Source organism: Pteronotus mesoamericanus, unplaced genomic scaffold (assembly GCF_021234165.1).
Source record: "Pteronotus mesoamericanus isolate MK-2021 breed Mesoamerican mustached bat unplaced genomic scaffold, CSHL_Meso_final scaffold_36, whole genome shotgun sequence".
NCBI classification, from domain to species: domain Eukaryota; kingdom Metazoa; phylum Chordata; class Mammalia; order Chiroptera; family Mormoopidae; genus Pteronotus; species Pteronotus mesoamericanus.
Window position 1 is genome coordinate 7,227,054 of NW_026555313.1, and position 18,578 is coordinate 7,245,631.

Sequence of the window (18,578 nt, forward strand, 5' to 3'; positions counted from 1 at the left end):
CCCAAAAGCCCCAAATACTGTTGTTCGAACTTGAGTCAGGTTATACCAAGACACATTAGAGTTGAGCACTGTTTAATGATGGGGATGCATTCTAAGAAATGTGTCAGGCAACTTCATTGTTGTATGAACATCATAGGTGCACTTACGCAAACCTAGATGTTACAGCCTACTGCACACCTAGACCATAAGGTAATAGCTTATTGCTCCTAGGCTACAAGCCTAAACAGCATGTGTTACCTTTTTCTTTTTTTTAACAAAACATGAGAGTAAATCAAACACAAGAGAAAATTATGTGACCAAGAGACTCAGTAAACATGAGATGTATCAGGCTGCTGCCAGTATAACACAGCACATGTTTTATAGAAAACTTTTTTTTATAAGTAGAAAGAGTACACTCTAAAATAGCAACAAGTATACTTTAATAAATAAACTAGTAACAGTTGTTTATTATCATTATCAAGTATTATGTACTGTACAAAATTGGTGGGAGTATATTTTTATACAGTGGCAATGCAGTGAATTTGTTTACAACAGCATCACCACAAAGACATGAATAATATGTTGTACTGTGGTGTTATGATGGCTATGACATCAATAATAGGAATTTTTCAGCACCATTAGAATCTTATAGGACCACCATTGCTTATGTGGTATGTTATTGACTAATATGTTGTCATGTGGCTTATGACTGTGTAATTAAATTGCCAAAAGTCAAAGACAAAGAAAGATTCTGAAAGTAGTAAGAGAGAGGAGAGAAACGACGCATGAGGGAACATTTCCCCCCCACCCGGAACCCCCATCAAATGATCAAAGGATTTCTCAACAGAAATGTTTCAAGCCAGGAGACTATGGGATGATATACTCAAAATATTGGGGGAATAAAACCTGCCAACCATGAATTCTATACCTGGCAAAGCTGTCCTTTAGAGAGACAGTCTTTCCCAAACAAAAACTGAAAGAGTTCATCACCACTAGACCTGCCTTACAAAAAAAGCTAAATGAAGTTAATTGACTTAAAAGTAAAAGAATGCTAATAGACATCATAAAAACATAAACAGGTAATATAATCCACTGGTAATGGTAAGGATATGGCTTGTGTTACAAAGCTACAGTAGCCAAAATAGTTTGATATTGACATAAAAACGGACACAACAGACCAATGGAACAGAATCAAGAGCTCAGAAATAAATATGTGCATATACAGTCAACTGATATTTGACAAGAAAGCCAAGAGTACAAAATGGAGAACAGATAGTCTCTTCAATAAATGGTGCTGGGAAAATTGCATATTCACTTGCAAAAAAATGAAACTAGACACTTATATTATACCATTCACAAAACGTAACTCAAAACAAATTAAAGACTTAAATTCAAGATCAGAAACCATACAACTCAGTAGAACATGGTCAAAAGGTACTAGCTTCCAGTTAAAAGATAAATTAATACTAGGAATGTAACATACAATATGATGACTATATGATGCTGTATGGTATATATGAAGGTAAAGAGAGTAAAAAAATCCTAAAGTGCTCATCACAAGTACAAATATTTTATTCACTGTTTTTGTTTTCTTTGCACTTTTTTTATATTCATATGAAATGATGTATATAACAATTCATTGTGGTAATCATTTCATGACATATGATAAGTCAAATCGTTATGCTGTATTCCCTAAACTTACACAGTGCTGTCTGTCAATTATACCTCAATAAAACTATAAAATACTAATTTCAGGAGTAATGGTATTACTATGTTTAAAAAAATTGTCCTCATGTTCCTATGTCAAATACACAATCTCAATAAGCACACCTTTATGATAAAAGCTACTTAAGTATTCCTTTAAGCCAAGTTTTAGCCCAATTTACTCTAGAGAAAGGCATGTTTCACATTTCATTATCTGTAAAGTCACTGCCATTTGTTTGATCTTTTTTTGTCACACTGTGATAAAAAGAGTTAAAGGACTGAACTAACCTGGAAAAAAAGTCAGCTTTAATGTTGTAGAACATTTTCACAAATAATCCAAGAACAATTGTTAATACATGAATTAAACTGTGTAAAATAGAATAAAAAGTCTTATAAATGGAATTCTCAACTATTTTCTATAGCTTTTCATGTAAATAACCATTACTCTTGTTTCTGAAACTTCTCAAGGAAACTACATTTTGGAGGGTTGATCCCCACTCTCCTTTGTCAGCTAATGAAATGGGCTTTTATCATATTTAAACCATATTAATCACAGTAACAACAAAACTGTACTACTGAAGTAAGTACTATTGCTGTGTCCCCATGTTTGTCCCATATCTTCCCTTATCCTGACCAAACCTCCTAAAATAAAAAAATCTGTTCTCTGGATCACTGCAATATCTTATTTTGGGGGAGGGGGTCTTTTATAGGATGAGGGGCCTATCTCAAGATAAGCAGGATCATTATTTTCTGCATATCCCCGCTAGTTAAGATTTTATAATTCTTACAAAAAATAAAGACAAAAAACTAACCGTTATTGCAAAAACAGCCATATTTTTTTCACACACTTGCCAAAGGCTAATTAGGAAGAGCAGCCTCCTTCAGCCATTCTCAAAGTCCGTGATTCTCAACCTTAAGTATATGAAGGGGGAGAGAGAAAACCCGGCATTTATTTATAAAATGTTGTGTGCTTATTCTTTCATATTTAAACTTCAGTCACCTTCAAAAGTACTCTCCATTTGATGCAATACACCTATCAAGATGTTTTTTCCACTGCTCAAAAACAATTTTTGAACTCGTTGATTTTTATGCCTTTTAGGGCTTCTGCCGTATTTTGTTTTATGATGCATGAATACAATTATGGCAACTCTCCCATTAACATTTAAGCCCTGTTCTTCCAAATTGTAAAGTGAGAGGCCCTGGGTCCAGCTAAACAGTGCAGGTGGTGATCTATTTTGACCAACAGGCTCCCAACTTACCTTCTAGGTAAGGAGGGGTAGCAAGTGCAAAAACTGGTTTCTTTTTTTGCAGAGCATTCGTTTATCGTTTATTGCTTCACCAAAACTGAGTGCCAAGTCCTGGGTAGGTGGTGGTGGTGAAGTCAGCACTGCCCGAGGGAGCTGACTTTCTGCTCAGGAAGGGAGGGAAACCTATACAAAACATCACACAAACAGATACGGTCTTCTGAAGGCCTGTAAGTAGAGGTCAAGAACTGCTCCCCAAGGAAGCAAAGCTAGAGCAGAGATCTAAAGGCTAAATGGGTGTTAACCAGGCAGACAAGGATGCGAGGGAACAGCTCTTCAGGGAGCAAGAACAGTACAGGTGTACCTCGAAGATTCTGCAAGTCCGGTTCCAGACCACTGTAGTAGAGCAATTTGTAATCTTTTTGTTGGTGGAAGCTTTGCTTTCAATTCGGAAAAAAAAAAAAAAAAATTACCATCTGTGAAGTGCAATAACGTGAAGCACAATAAAACAAGGTAGACCTGTATAATGAAGGCCCTGTAGCACAGAGCTTCACAGGAGGGATCAGAAACAGGGTCACTGTGGATGGAGAACAATGAGACACACATTTAATTTTAATTTGTGTCAGGTGCTTGACATGTATCTCATTTATCGTATAAGATAACTCTATTTCATCAGCTCAATTTTACAGAGGGAACTGAGGCACAGAGAGGTTCAGTAACTTTGCTGGAGTTCACTTAATAGCAATGCAATTATTTTCCCTGTTCTATCTTCCCCAAAATACCACAAAGCACACACAGTGGGGGGAAACTGCTAGAACTAGTGAATCAAATTCAGTGTAAAGTTAAAAAAAAAAAGTAGTCAAACCAGTTCTTACTGAATAGTCAGGTAATATATTAAAATTGTAATTTTCCAACTAGTTGTTTCCTGTCATAAGATGTAACCATAATGACAATGTTCTGTAAGAGTGTGTTAGTTCTCATTTTAAGAAACTGTACCTGGGTAATTAAATTTGAGATTTAAAAAAAAAACAACTAAAAGTAGCTGGTAAAAGTAATTTGGATAATGATTTTAAAATGCTTGCCCTGGTTGGTGTGGCTCAGTGTACTGCACGCCGCTCTGAAAACCAAAAAGTTGCTGGTTTGATTCCCAGTCAGGGCACATGCCTGGGTTGCAGGCTAGGTCCCCAGTTGGGGGTGTGAGAGAGGCAACGGGTCAATGCATCTCTTGCACACTGACATTTCTCTCCCTCTCTTTCTCCCTCCCTTCCCATTTCTCTAAAAATAAATATATAGAATCTTAAATTCTTTGCTGCAACAATGTGGTGATTGGTGGGGGGAGTGGGGTATAAGAGGACTAAATGGTAATGGAAAAAGTATAATAAAGATTAAATTAAAAAATAAATTATAAAATGCTTTGCTGTAGTTTCCAAAATTTCCATAAAACCATATATATACTATATTTATGATCAGAAATTAATAAAGACACAGACAAGCTAACAAAAGGACAAGCTAATACATGACAAACAACCTACCCCATATTTTACTGTGTATAATGCACACTTTTTTGCCCATATTTTTGAGGGAAAAATAAGGGTATGCATTATACATGGGTAGTACTGATTCTGTATCTATATAAATGTTTTAGGTCTTTAATTTATGATTATGCATTAAAAGTATAACTCTAGAAAGCAATGACGATATGCATACGTAAAATAATATCCTGGAATATGACAATCAGTTTTGTTTCTAAAAATAAATAACAAACAACTGAATTATCAAATTAAAACAAAAGCTTTTCTTCCCTGAAAGTTTGGGCCAAAAAAGTTGCTGCACATTATACATGGCAAAGTACAGTAATTACAAAAAAAAAATGAGCATAGAATCTAAACAGACACCTCACAAGAAGACAGACGAATGACCAATAAGCACATGAAAAGATGCTCAACATCTTTCTTTAGTCACCAAAGAAATGCAAATCAAAACGACAATGAGATACTGTTTCACACCCACTATGGTGGCTAGAATAAAAGTTTCAAATGTTGGTGAGGATGTGGAGAAATCAGAATCCTCACACAATGCTTGTAGGAACGTAAAACTGTAGCCAACAGTCTGCAGAAGTTCATTAAGCACAGAGTTATATATGAGCCAGCAATTATACTCCCAGGTATATACCCAAGAAAAATGAAAACATACGTCCAAACAAATGTTTAAAGCAGCATTATTTATAATAGCCAAGAGGTGGGAACAACCCAATGTCCTTCAATGATGAATGGACAACCAAAATGTAGTTTTGAGTTGGCCAAAAAGTTTTAGTTTTTTCCGTATGATGGCTCTAATAGTGCTTAGTTGTGTTTAACTTCATTCAAAACAATTCTGTTAGATTGTATTGTGACAGCTGTCATGGCAGCATGCATTTTTAAAAAACCTATCAAAATTGGTGAATTTTTGCACAGCCATTTTAATATTGAAGATGGAAGAAAATATGTAACATTTTCGGCATATTATTATTTCAAGGAAGGTAAAAACACAACTGAAATGCGACAAAAAGATTTGTGCAGTACATGGAGAAGGTGCTGTGACTGACCAAACATGTCAAAAATGGTTTGCAGTTTCTTATTGCCATTGACATTTTGGCCCAATAATTCTTTTGCTGTGGGGCTGTCTTACGCATTGGAAGATGTTTAGCAGCATCCTTGGCCTCTATCAACTAGAAGCCAATAGCAGGAGACAGCCAACATACTCAAAATGTCCAGATCAATAAAGTTATTGGTGAAAATGAAAAAATGTGTCTTTTATTTTATGGAAAAAACCTGAATGGACTTTTTGGCCAACCCAATACATACACATAATGGAATATCATTGAGCCACAAAAGGGAATGAAGTACTGGTGCAAGCTACAACTTGGGTGAACCCTGAAAACATTATGTTAACTAAAAGAAGACAGTTACAAAACAAAGAGACAAACAAAAAACTTACTACATGACTCCATTCATATGAAAGTCCAAATAAGGAACTCTATAGAGACAGAAAGTAGATTAGGCTGCTTAGGGCTGGGGGGTCGGGTGGGGCAGGGAATCAGAGGATGCTAGCTAACGGGTACTAGGTTTCTTTCTGAGGTCATGACAATGTCCTAAAATTGACTGTGGTTGTACATATCTGTGAATATACTAAAAGCTACTGAACTGTACAGCTGAAAGGAGTGAATTGTATGGTATATGAATTACATCTCAATAAAGCTCTTTTAAAAAAGAACCCCCCCAATCAATGTGAAAATATTCTCAAATTAACTCATTTAAAGGAATGTAATTCTTTATGAGACTTTTTAAATCCCATCTCACACTTGCAAATATTAAAATGTTTGGTATTACCCCGTGCTGTCGAAGCCATAGGAAACAGGCGCCTGTAGTACCTCTGTGGGAGTAAACTGGTGTAATCTTGGAAGAAAGTTTAGCAGCGTATCACCGATTCAAACGCATACACCATTGACGCAGCAGTTCCACAGCTTAGAAAAGAGCGCCACAGGTGCCCTTGCAGGAGCACACCAAGGCTGGCCAGGAAGGACACTCACTGTAGAACTGCTCAAAATAGCAAAATCTGCAAATAACCTAAATGTCCATCAGTAGGGAACTAACTGGGTTATATGTGTTAAGCTGTATCTGTACCATGGAATACCATGCAGCCATTAGGAAGGGTGAGGTGTGAGACCAACCAGGTAGAGAACAGTGCTTTGCATTATCCATTTATGTTAAAAAAAAGCACAATACTATACATGGATTATGCTTAAATTATTTTTTGGAAGGATGCATAACCATTTCTGGCTTGAGACACTATTTAAGTGGTTGTTCCACCACGTGAGATAAGAAATACAACAGCAGCTCTTTGGGTGGAAATAAGGAATCCGGTTTTTGACTATTAAGTACACTTGGAAAAAGTGGGCTCAATGGAGAAAGGCAGACTGGTATTCTCTATTTTACATTTTCACATACATATTGTTTAGACTTTTTTTAATGATATGCATGCATTACTTTTATTTTATAATAAATGTTAAGCAAAACTACACATTAAGAAAAAGATACAGACAAGCAAAAAGATGAAGGGCCAAAAAGTTAATGTCTGATACCAATTACTGCTTAACTGTAATCACGAATCAGACAAAGTCTCTTCGGAAAACTTTATACACTCTTCAGAAATCTTTATGTATCACTCAACATGAAGGGGTAAGAATAAATTTTAGTTTGAAAGAAGTCATGAGAGCCCAGAGCTTTCTGTGAAAAGAGAGGATTAAATGGAAAACAAAAAGAGAAAGGCCGTGTATTCAATCCCAGCTGAGTTCATTCTCCTTTTCAAACTAGAATTCAGATTCAACAAGGACCTACCGTGCATCCAATGTGTGCCAGATCTTTCACAGGCTTTATCAAAAGACAAGGGGAACCAGGAGCCAGGTAGATGGCTTTCCTGCCCTACGCCTACTTTTTGGAAGGAAGGTAGGGGTGGTTATGTTTCATCTTCTATACCATCTTTTGTTTTTCCTGCTTTTGAAAAAAATATATATTTAAAAATGACTCAAACTTTTATTTTTCTCTTATTTCTGTTGTTTTGTACTTTCCAGTATTCCTAGAATTTCACATGTTTTCTCTTCATGTACTTCCTCCAGTGTTTACCTCTCCTACTCCCATTTACCATACCTCCTCTCCCCACCCCCTCCCAAACCAAACCAACATTCACAATTTCCTGGATTTTCCCTGAACTCATTCAACAGCCTGGTTACTCAGTCCCCCATCTCTAACCCTTAGAATGATTTAAAATGTTAAATGTTCTCTTTTATAGTTCATACCATAATAAAGTACAAGAGCAGTTTCTGGTCTGAATTGGGAGCATTTCCTTGGGCTCCTAATTGCAACTTTAGGATAGAGAAATGCTTCAGGGAAGAAAACACGGGACAGTTCTATTTTATTATTACACCTGCTGTCTTGGAGACGCAGAGTATGCAGGTGCACAGTGGCTTAGCATCACTATAGCATTTTAATGTTTTCAGAGCCACATGCCCAGCAATAAAGAAAAACAAAGACCTAGAGAAGTCAATGAAATTACTAGCATCCACATTTCCAGCCTCCTCTTCTGGAGCCTGTTTTACCATGTTTCTGATGTCTCAAAATATAAGCTTCTGTCTTAAATACTGTATTTCTACTTTTTAATTTCCTAGATGTGATAACAGAACTGTGGTATAGATGCACCCCGCATGCTTGCCACCCTGACCTACCTGCCTGTGCCTTTTGGACACGGAGGCTCGCTCCACTTTCAGAGCACCTGCGCCAATCACTCCTCTGCCTGCAGTGCTCTCCCCCTGGTATCAGCCAGGCTGGCTCCTTCCTGCCAGTCAGGTCTCAGCTCAGACGACCCCACCTCAGAGAGGTCCTCCCTGACCACCAACTCGAAAGAGTCCTTCCCTAGTAACTCTGTACCACATTCATATGTATTCATTTTTATTTACATATACAAAATCCTGTTTATTTTTTAAAAATCAAGATTCCAAACCATCTTCTTCAGTTGTTTCTCTCCTTATAGTCTGTATCTTCCCCACCTGGATATACACTTCATAGTGCAGAGGACTTTTCTGTCTTATTTACCACTTGATGCCTGTGCTTAAAACAGTGACTAACAGAACAGGCAGTCAAAACAAACATCTGCTCCCTAAATAAGTGAACATAATATTGCATGATTTTCCTACTCTATATTCCTTAAGACAACATCCGATGATGTTAAAAATTACAAGCGATTTTCACATGCAATCTCAAAAACATGAGTTGAATACATCAAAGTCTTTGAGGAGTTTAGGCAGTTAAGTACAAACAAGTTCTTCACAGCAGTTAGGGAAATTCTTTCCTATACCAAACCTCTAGTTAAAAACAAATATTGATATCGCTATGTCTGTCTGTCTGTCTATCTAACTCTTTATCACCAACTACATCTAAAGCAACCTGTCAGGCCAATTGGTTCTTGTGTTATAGCAGCCTAAAACCTAGCAGGAAGTTTCCAGTGAATATTTCTTTCATTCACAGAACATTTTATCCAAAATAAGTAAAAAAAAAAAACAAAAACAAAAAACGGTAGTATGGAATATGGAATTATGTACCTGGTGAATTCTTTCCATTTCAGTAAGACTTTTAGTGTTTCCATGGGGGTAAAAATTGGAATACAGGATTATCTAAGTAAGTCATTCCCAAATTTCCACTGCCCTCTTCTGCAGAAAAAATAAGCCCAACTAACATTCATCTGCTCAAATCTGCTAGGTCCTGCCATGTCTATGGAGAACACCAGCCCTACCAGAGTAGCCCATGTGACTGAAACAAGGATGGGTTATTAAGCCAAAGGCAATCACATACAGGTGGAACATTAAAAAAGATCAACTGCTTTCAATTGGTTTGGTACAAATTATGCCCAAGAAAGGAGCTTCAAAGTGGATGTAGTATGCTGAAACCCTCGAATTCCTCTTTTTGGGGAAGCATCAGTGCTACGTAATCAAGGCCGTATCCTGAACGAGAGTGAGCTGTTATCCTGGCTACTGATGAGACCTTCTGACCATCCTGAACCATGTCCCAGTCTCTTGTATCCCTGCCCAAACTCTTGTTACTAAAAATCATCCAGGCATGTGTCTTCCCTGCACCGTAAAGAATAAATTCACCCATCCACAAACGCTAAAATATAAACCCTCTAACTATCCATGAAACAGGAGAAATTATTTTCTCCATAATCTGAAAACATTAACAAGTCCCTGCAGAAAAGAATGTTCAAAGGACTCCTGTCTTCAAATAATGATTAGGGCATTTGAAAAATAAAAGAACCGTTACACATAGTTCAGCAGTACAGTTGGAAAGTAATTTTAATTCCTGTTTCTTTGACCTCAACTATCTATCTTACTCTATAAACAAGAAGAAAAAAAAAACCCCATCTATAATAATGGGTATGATTAGATAAGAGGCCACTCATGTATGTCTACAAAATGTATACAGTGGTTCTTTGATAAAGTCAAGTCAGCAATTACAAAATATGTGTTTTTTCCCCATAAGTTAGTTTAACCAACATGTGTGCATATTTACTATGTACCGGGCACACTATTAGGAGCTAGGATAAATAAATCATAGACACCACTTTCAAGGAACTTAGATGGAGACTAAAAAACAAACAGAATAGAGAAAAAAGCTTTACTGACTCCAGTGTGGTTAAGTCCTATAAAAGCAATAGGCACCTAATGTGGTAATATTGCTGGCGGTCTCCACTTTTTCCTGGAATATACATCATACAAGAGTATGCCAAAGAAAGATGTTATTTTCCTTTTGGGATTGGTACCAATTAAACTGGGCTAAATAAATAGCACCAAACAAATTGGTAGATGATATGTTCAAAAAAGCAATGTTTCAGCAATCAGAGGCATCCATGTTACCATAAAAGAAAATATTAAGCATCAGCTCCTATAAAAATTCAACATGTTACATAAGGGTTTTCAAGATTCAAAGAGGATAGCAGGAACATGAGTTTAGGGAAGTGTTACTCATTAAACAACAAAAATTGTTTGTAATTGTATGATCTGGTTTCTTTAGAAAAAAATTTTGAAGCAATGCTTTTTTTCCTCAATAAACTGCCCTGGGCTAAAAAGGGCATTTGAAATCATCCCAATGACTCTGGAGCTGTTCTCAAAGTGTTGTGTTCTTCAAAGTTAATGACAGCAGTATATCCTGGTATATCTTGGCTGAAAAGTTTTTTAAAGTTAAGGCCGCATGCACCACAGTTTCAGGATGTTTAGCAGTTCAGAATTAGAGTTAATAAAGATCAATAGGAAAAGACATCTAAGAATTTAATAAAATATTTTAAGAAAACCCTCCCACAACTGCCCAACAATAATCATTATTACATTCTGGGGTAATTTTTCCAGTCTTCCCCCCTTCAATAAAAATTTTCTGTAGAATTACTAAAGCTAAAATAAAAGTATATCCTGACTATGTTCAGCCAGGAACCAGTAGGAAAAAGGCATAGATAGTGAGAAGCACAGAGGTAAACTAAGAATATGAACTACATGGGGCACTGGGACACTCATGAAAATAAACACTCCACAAAGTTGCACGGCAACGTAAATGTACCCAATGCCACTGTATTGCGCACTTAAAAATGGCTAACATCATACATATTATGTTATGTATATTTTTGCCACAATGAAAATAAAACAAAACATCTCCCCCCACCCTGCCCCATCCCCCCAAAAGAAAACAACTCCAAGAGGCCAGGGCTTGGTCCATTTTGTATCCTTGGCATCTAGAACATGTCAGCATTTTAGACACACTCAATGAATATTTGAATAAAATTAGAGAAAATGGGTCTAGTGATAGAATCTGTGTATTTTTTTCCTAGTTTCTACATCAATCAAATCTGAACAAGGATTAATAAAAAGATAATTTAAATATTGCTTATAAAAAACACATCCTGATGCTTTACTACGGATATTTATGACATCAACCTGGTTCCTCTGTCTTTCAGTGCTAGTGCACTCAGAATTCCAAGGAAGAAATCCATTTCTCCCAAACTGAAAACACAAGAAAAATTTCTCAACAATTGTTTCTACAGGGAAGCAAGATGTGTTTGTGTGTGGGGAGGGGCGCGCTGAAGTCTGATGGTTGAAATGTAATCAAGGATCTACTTAGAGTCTGTCAAGACAAATCAAGGCTGCCATGGCTGACCACCTTAAAGTGACTTGTTTCAGCAACAAGACAAGCAGACTTATGGATTCATATTTCATATCTAGAAGCAGAGTGCAAAACCTTCACAACTAAAAATATTCTCCAAAATGCAGTGTGGCCCTGGCTAGGTAGTTCAGTTGGTTAGTGCATCATCCTGATATACCAAGGTTGTCTGTCTGTCACTCTCCAAAATCAATGAATTAAAAAAACACAGTATGAAATTTTAATATGCTTTTAGTTTTAGAATTTATTCACATCTTTGCTGGACTGAGAAAGACTATTCATCTAGTGGACTACCATGTATTGATGTCTACTAAGGTCAGCCCTTAAGGTAGACTTTAGGGATTCATACATAAATGGGGGTTTGAACAGGTCAGTATACCAACTTTCATGTATATACTTTCCTGGCTGATAATTCTTTATGTATTCTAGTCAGATGAAAATCCATTTCTTGAACCTTTCTAAACTCATCTGTTGACTTAGTAATGGAGCTTTTGAGAAGTATGGAAAGTTTTCTTCCTGGAGATCCTATAAAAATAAATAGCCTGTGATTAATGGACATTTAATATTTAACTAAGAACACTGGTAATATATTGTGGTGGTGGTGTGGGGAGGGTAGGTTATTCCACAAGAAGTTCTAACTTCCACTTTTGCCACTCTTGCTATGAAACATACTATCATAAATCTGGAACTATATTATTGATTTTTCATGCAGAAAACATATAGCTTATGTAGCAAACACATAGTTCTTACTATGTGCCAGCCAGACTGACTGACTGAATGAACTAGCTTTGCCAAAGTTCATTCACCCACATGAGGACACAGTGACTGGGAAGAAAGAAAACTAATTTCTGCTACTACACTCCTGATCTTCTGAGTGGAGTGGGCCATCATGGGAGGAGCCCTTTCTATTCATGGGTGCCCCTAGGTCTTATACTACCAACACCCCTAACTTCATACAATGTAGAGAAGATAAATTCACTTTTAAATGGAAGCCTTCTCAGTATGACTCTTAATTTTTAATTAGCACCTTAAAGATTTGGAAAAGGTTTAGGGGAATTCTATGCCCCAGTTAAGCAAGTTTTTCAGTTGGTTTATTCATCTTGTGTCTTTGTGTAATGGAAGATTTTATACACACACACCCCCCACACAGGAAAAGAGCAAGTGTATTATTGTATACTTTTCACAAAGTTAGAACCCCCCCTCAAAAAAAAAACTCCTCAGAGTACAAAGAAAGGTAAGCAATAACAAATTTGAAGGATCTTTATTGCAAGTCCAAATTTCTTCCTTTTGATGGAACTATAATCCACAAAAGGATCTGGTGTGAAGATTAAACTTGAAAGAGATCAAGGTCAGTAGACTATACAGATGCGTTTAGCAGTAGGTATCAAACAAATGTTGATGTTATTAAAAGCTTGGTACATGCCAAGCCTCCTGGGGAGCATGTAACTTGCATTAGCTCATCTAATGCTCCCAACAATTCTGAGACAGGAATACTGTTTTGCAGTAACAGGAACTGAGGCCCAGAGAAGGCCACTCAGCCAGTAAGTGGCAGAGTCTGGATTTGGACCAGTCTGTTTAATTCCAAAGCCTGTGCATGTGAATGCTGAAATGGAATCGATGATTCTCTATTATGAATCTGCTCTGCCCCAGTCTTCCCAGTTGATGCACTGCCAGTTGTTCAACCCCCAAACCAAGATGTCATCCTTCGATTCCTTCCTCTTCCTCACTCCTACATCCAATCCATTAGCAAGTGAGTTCAGTTCCACGCCGTGAAGAGATCTAGAATTCATCCAGTCATCTCCACTATCACATGCCATCATCTTTTGTCTGGACTACTGCAAATCTCCTCTTTTTGCCTCCCAGCTATTGCCAGTCTTCTGAGGAATGATTTCCTGGCAACCTATTTTTTATTTTTTGCTTGAGAAAGAAAACAAAATCTTTCGAGCCTTACTAACTTTTTTCCTTTTTTCAATAAACACACACGAAGTATCTGCTGTGGGCAGGCACTGCTTTTGTTCCTAAGAGACAACCCTAAGTACAAGTCCAATGTTTTTCCTTACAGAAAAGACCAAGTATTCAACTGAATAATGCACTGGATGGGGGGAAAAAAAAACCCCAAAAAACGAAAAACAAAAAAACGAAGTTAAATTCATGAAGTGGCATAGACTCACTCTGGATTTCATTTCCTAGTTTGGTACACATTATGGTGGTTTTTGAAGCCTGCAACTCACTTTAGAACATCCCTGTTTGAAATGTCACGTCTCCTGCAAGCTCCAACTCCCCAGAAGTCTGCGAACAGTTTAACTACGGCTTGCCTGAGAACTGATACGTGTAATCAAAAAAGCTGGAAATGGCCATCTCCTAACAACATATTTGACCTCCTTGGACTTTTCCATTGAAGAGTCAATCAAGTCCCTTCTTTCCCCTAAGATTGTTCACGGTGTGTTTCTGTCACTTGTCACCAGGAGTCCTGGTAGTAACCTCTCCTGTCTCCCTTCCGTTAATGTTTCTCATTGCACTACCACAATCTATCCTGTTTGTTAACTTGTTCATTGTCTCCCCGACCCCGAAGATACTTATGAAACTATGCAAAAGGCTGTGAAGGATATTTTAAAAGAAGGATTTCAGTAATGTTGTTTTATCTTCTCCCACAATATTCTGGGCATGGCTGTATTGTGGATTTAAGCATTATCACCTTGTTAAGCCAATATCACCTAATGTGGCAAAATAGTTAACTGAGAGTTTGGATTCCAGTCTCTGAGGACAAACATGTACTAGCTGTTTTACTTAGAATAAGTTATGTAACTTCTAAGACTCAGTTTTCTTCTATAAAATGGAGATCACACTGGGAGGGTTCCATGGGATGCAGTATGGACCTCCGTTAGCATTACTAAAAATATCTAGTAAAAATTAGCTATATCACTGTACTTCCTGAAGACACTTCATCAGATTACACACTATATGAAGTCTAGGACAATATTTACTTGCTTTTTTTGAGAAATCCTCTACAGGGCCTTTCTTTACTTTAGTTTCAGGGTAACATTATTGTCTGTAAAAAACAGATTCCAGTTTATGCTGTTTATACTAGTTCATGAAAAAGGATTTCTTATGGTAAAGCATTCATTCCAAGTTTTCCAAATAGCACTAACATCTTGTGAGACACTGAGTAACGAACAGAACAAGCAGCAAATGTTAAAGTAGGGCAAAAAAAAAAAAAAAAAAAAAAAAAAAAAAATTTGTTACGAAGGCAAAAGAAAAAACGCAAGGACCCTCAATTTCTTTAACTGGCAATTCATTAGAGAAACAAAAAGGATTACTCTCACAAAGTAACAAATACAAAGTTATGGGTATAAAATTAGCACCAAGATATATTGTTTCATTCCAGATTGTTCACTTTTATAATAAAACATCTCATAATACTGAAAATACAATGAACATGATTTACTGATCCTTTTCTCAAACGATCTCAAAATTAGATCTGCAAAGCCGGTTTGCCACATGCACAATTCAACAAAGTAAACAAAAAAGAAATCGGCAAAACAAACAAAAGTTGTTATTGTTTCAGATTATTCTAGCAAAAGCAGGTGTTGTGCCTGAACTGTCTGGTTTTGCAAACTGTCCTCTTTATCTAGATAAAACTAATGTCAGGCTAATTATACAGCAGGTGGACATAATTTCAATCCATGAAAAACTTCAGTCCCTTAAACAAACTTATTCTACTTTACTGACCATTACCCTGACTTCTGTAACAGTTTATAAATAAAATGTAATTTACACAGCAAATCCCATTTTCCTGGCCTATTTCAAATAGGACGTTTTAAAGTCCCCAAAGGGCAAAGGCCTAAAAGGGAAAGCCCCTTTCCGCAAGACGAGAGAAGGTCTGACCTCGCGGGACGACGTCGTGGGGTCCTGACGATAAAGTCAGCTGCGATGTTACGGCTGCACAGCTGATGCACTGATGCGCGTCTCGGCTGGTTTATGGCACACAAGGGGCACGAGGCGCCCTTCCCACCCGGGCATAAGCCTCACCAGCGCCCCGAAGGGCAGGGTGCGCTTCCCCAAATATCCCAATTAGCCACATTAGCCCCAAAGTCTTAACTTGAAAGGTGTGGGAACGTGAGACTATAGATCATTTGTTTTGATACTACATAATTAGACAATAAAACGCTGGGGAGACTCCTGAAAGGTTCCCCAACGAACCGGTAGACATGTTTCCAGCCCACCTACTCCTGTGTACAAAAGAAAGCACTACATAAAGGGAAAGGCTGGGGCAACTAACGTAACTCCAGGGGAGGGCTGGTACAACTAACTTGAGCCCTCCGCTGAAGGTCCGTCCTTCGGGTAACTCAACAGGTTATACGCACTCCTTCAGTTTTGCAACCTCCGTTTGCAGGAAAACTGAAGGGAAGGACCGGACAATTCCTTCAGCAGGAGGCTCCGGGGCAAGTGGGAGGCCGGCCGCAGCCTCAGTTTCCCCAGGCCCTGCCCAGTCACCTCCAGTTTGGCCCCGTGCTTTCCGGCAAAAGACATGCGGAACTTTCCTCACAACCAGATCCCAACTTGTAAACTCCCGCTGGGCAGCGCACCTCCTCCCAAGACGCGGCCTGGCGCCCCCCCGCAACCACTTACCCTCTGAGGCTTCGCTATCCACAACAACCTTCAGCAGCGCTAGCACCAGCAGCGCCCCCACGAAAAACATGGCCCAGCTACCTCGCGCGCCGAGTCCCATTGTTCTCAAGGCAGGACGCGGCGGCCTCGTGGGTCTTCAACCGAGGTGGCGGTGGCGCTAGCTAGAGAGGTGCCTCTCCACACCCGAGCCCGTTCCGCGTCCCCTTCCGCCGCGCACGCCTGCCCTCCCGCCACCTGCCCCGCAGTGACCCAATAGGGCGCTAGAGCAGGGCCTGAAACGGGCGTAGCGAGCCTAGCCCGGGTGGTGGGACTGCGCCCAGCTGGAGGCGCGGGGGCGGGGCCGGCATGCGGGGGCGGGGTTTGCGATGGTTGGCGCCCAGACTCGCCTCCCGGCCTCCCCCTCTGATGTGCGCCTGAGAGTCAGGAACTCTCGAGCAAGTTTCCTTTACTGTCGGAAACAGCAAGTTTTGTTCTCTCCGATAAAAGCGAGCACCGTTGCTTCTCCGGATGCTGGGCACACCAGGCTTCGCTAGGCCCGGAAGGATGTCTTTGAAGCGTAGCTTTCGGGAGGGGCACGAGGGTGCGTGCAACTAAGAGAGGGAAAATTTGCAGGCGAGAGCAGCAGAGTAGGGAGGTGAAGGAAAGGAACTCAGGGGGGTGGGATTCCCTCTGAGAGTTCCTGGGTCAGCAGCGCTTTTCTTTCTTGACCCAGCCTAAGTTGGGTGGGGAGCAGGGTGGAGATGACAGACAAATTCATTGTTTGAGTTCATATGTAAATATCCGTGATCTCTATACCACAAATTGTACTTAATCCTCTTCTACAGGTTCCCTGCATCTCTGGACAAAGATACATTCTGCGCAAAAAGAGATAGGTGGAGTGGTCAGGGATAGAAAGGAATAGGAGAGTTGGTAGCGTTTCTTTGGCAAGTATAGCCAGCCGCCAAGGCTGAGGTTGTACAAACCTAACCTAGTCCCTTCTCACCTTGATGTCTGCCATCGGAGTTCGGATGGAATAACGTGTTTTGAATAGTTTTTGGCTAAGGCTCTCTTAAGCCCTTGAAGCCAATTCTACTAACCTGTCTTGACTTGCAATGCTTCTGAAGTCTGTGTTCTTTCTGTCGGGAACTGAGAAGTGACCTGTGGCTGATTTGAGTCCTGGTTTGGGTGGGAAAACGTTAGCTGAGGTGAAACAAGGATCCACGCCACTTAAAATCACGGCGAATCCCCCACCAGCAAAGCTCTAAATGTTGCAGGTCTTTGGCATTTGATCCAGATTTTATGAAATAAAGGCCACATCACATTTAATTCCCAAAAATATGTTATGAGAGAGAGTAATTTCTGATCTCGGGTAACTATCAATATGGAGATAATCTCTCATAGAGATTAGCATGGGCAATCTGTCCTGAATGTATAGGCTTTCATCTGTTGATTCATGGCATCCACCATAGGCAAAAAGCAAGCACTGTACACCCAGCTTTTGGCTACTCTAGTTAATTGGGGAATCTGGTTTAGGAATAAATTGTTTCTGGTGACTGACTACGTACCCAGGTGTCCAAGCATTTCACAATCCAGGCTGGCTAAGCCAGTCTTTCTAGCCTTGGTTTGGCTGCCGACGGGCAACAGTGCTTTCTTGTGCCTGGCATTTGCATACATTGTTTTCTCTTTCTGAAATGTCCTCTTCCTCTTCCATTCTCTTCACCAACCCACATCTAATATGTTCTTTAAGGCTCAGTGTACATGTGTCTGGAAATCTGGGGTGGAATGTGAGATGACTTGAGAAGTGAAATGAGTAAGTATGGAATACAAGATGTTTACTTGACAATTTTTCCTGGGACTGACCTTGATGGAGAAGCACTCAGGTCTTCTCTGCTGTCTGATTTCTGTACCTCAGATATATGTGGGTGTGCCCAGCTTCACTTTGGTAATAATAGCACAGAACTGTGGGTTGGCTGTGCTTTTTCTAGTCTGAGGAGGGACAAAAAGGGCAAGAAACTGTGTCCTTTCTGCCCTCTTAGAAACTTCTGTGAAAGGTCTGAACTCCATGAGGGAGAATCTAGCCCCAGTTTTGTCTTGGGCTCTGCCCCTATCACTGCACCAACGTTTTACTTTAGTGACATGAAATGCTAATAAAACAGTCTGGAAAGCCCTTGGCAGTCTAGCTCTCCTCCACTCTTCCAGTCTCGTGTCTGAATGCCTCTCTGTAACCTCACCAGGCTACTCCAAGTTCTGCAAATATACCAGGGCCTTCCATATCCCTGTGTCTTTGCTCCTGCTCTTCTTGTTGCCCAAA

The 18,578-nt window shown here is 39.3% G+C and overlaps 1 protein-coding gene across 1 annotated transcript in view; it reads right to left on the reverse strand.

The window, feature by feature from the left end:
- The window catches only part of TMEM123 (transmembrane protein 123), a 36,480-nt gene extending 19,937 nt beyond the window's left edge, over positions 1–16,543 (reverse strand). The window contains exon 1 of the mRNA XM_054592450.1: positions 16,289–16,543. Within this exon, the coding sequence (XP_054448425.1) occupies positions 16,289–16,388 (100 nt within the window). The 5' untranslated portion in view covers positions 16,389–16,543. The remainder of the gene's footprint in view (positions 1–16,288) is intronic.
- Between the last annotated feature and the right edge of the window lie 2,035 nt (positions 16,544–18,578).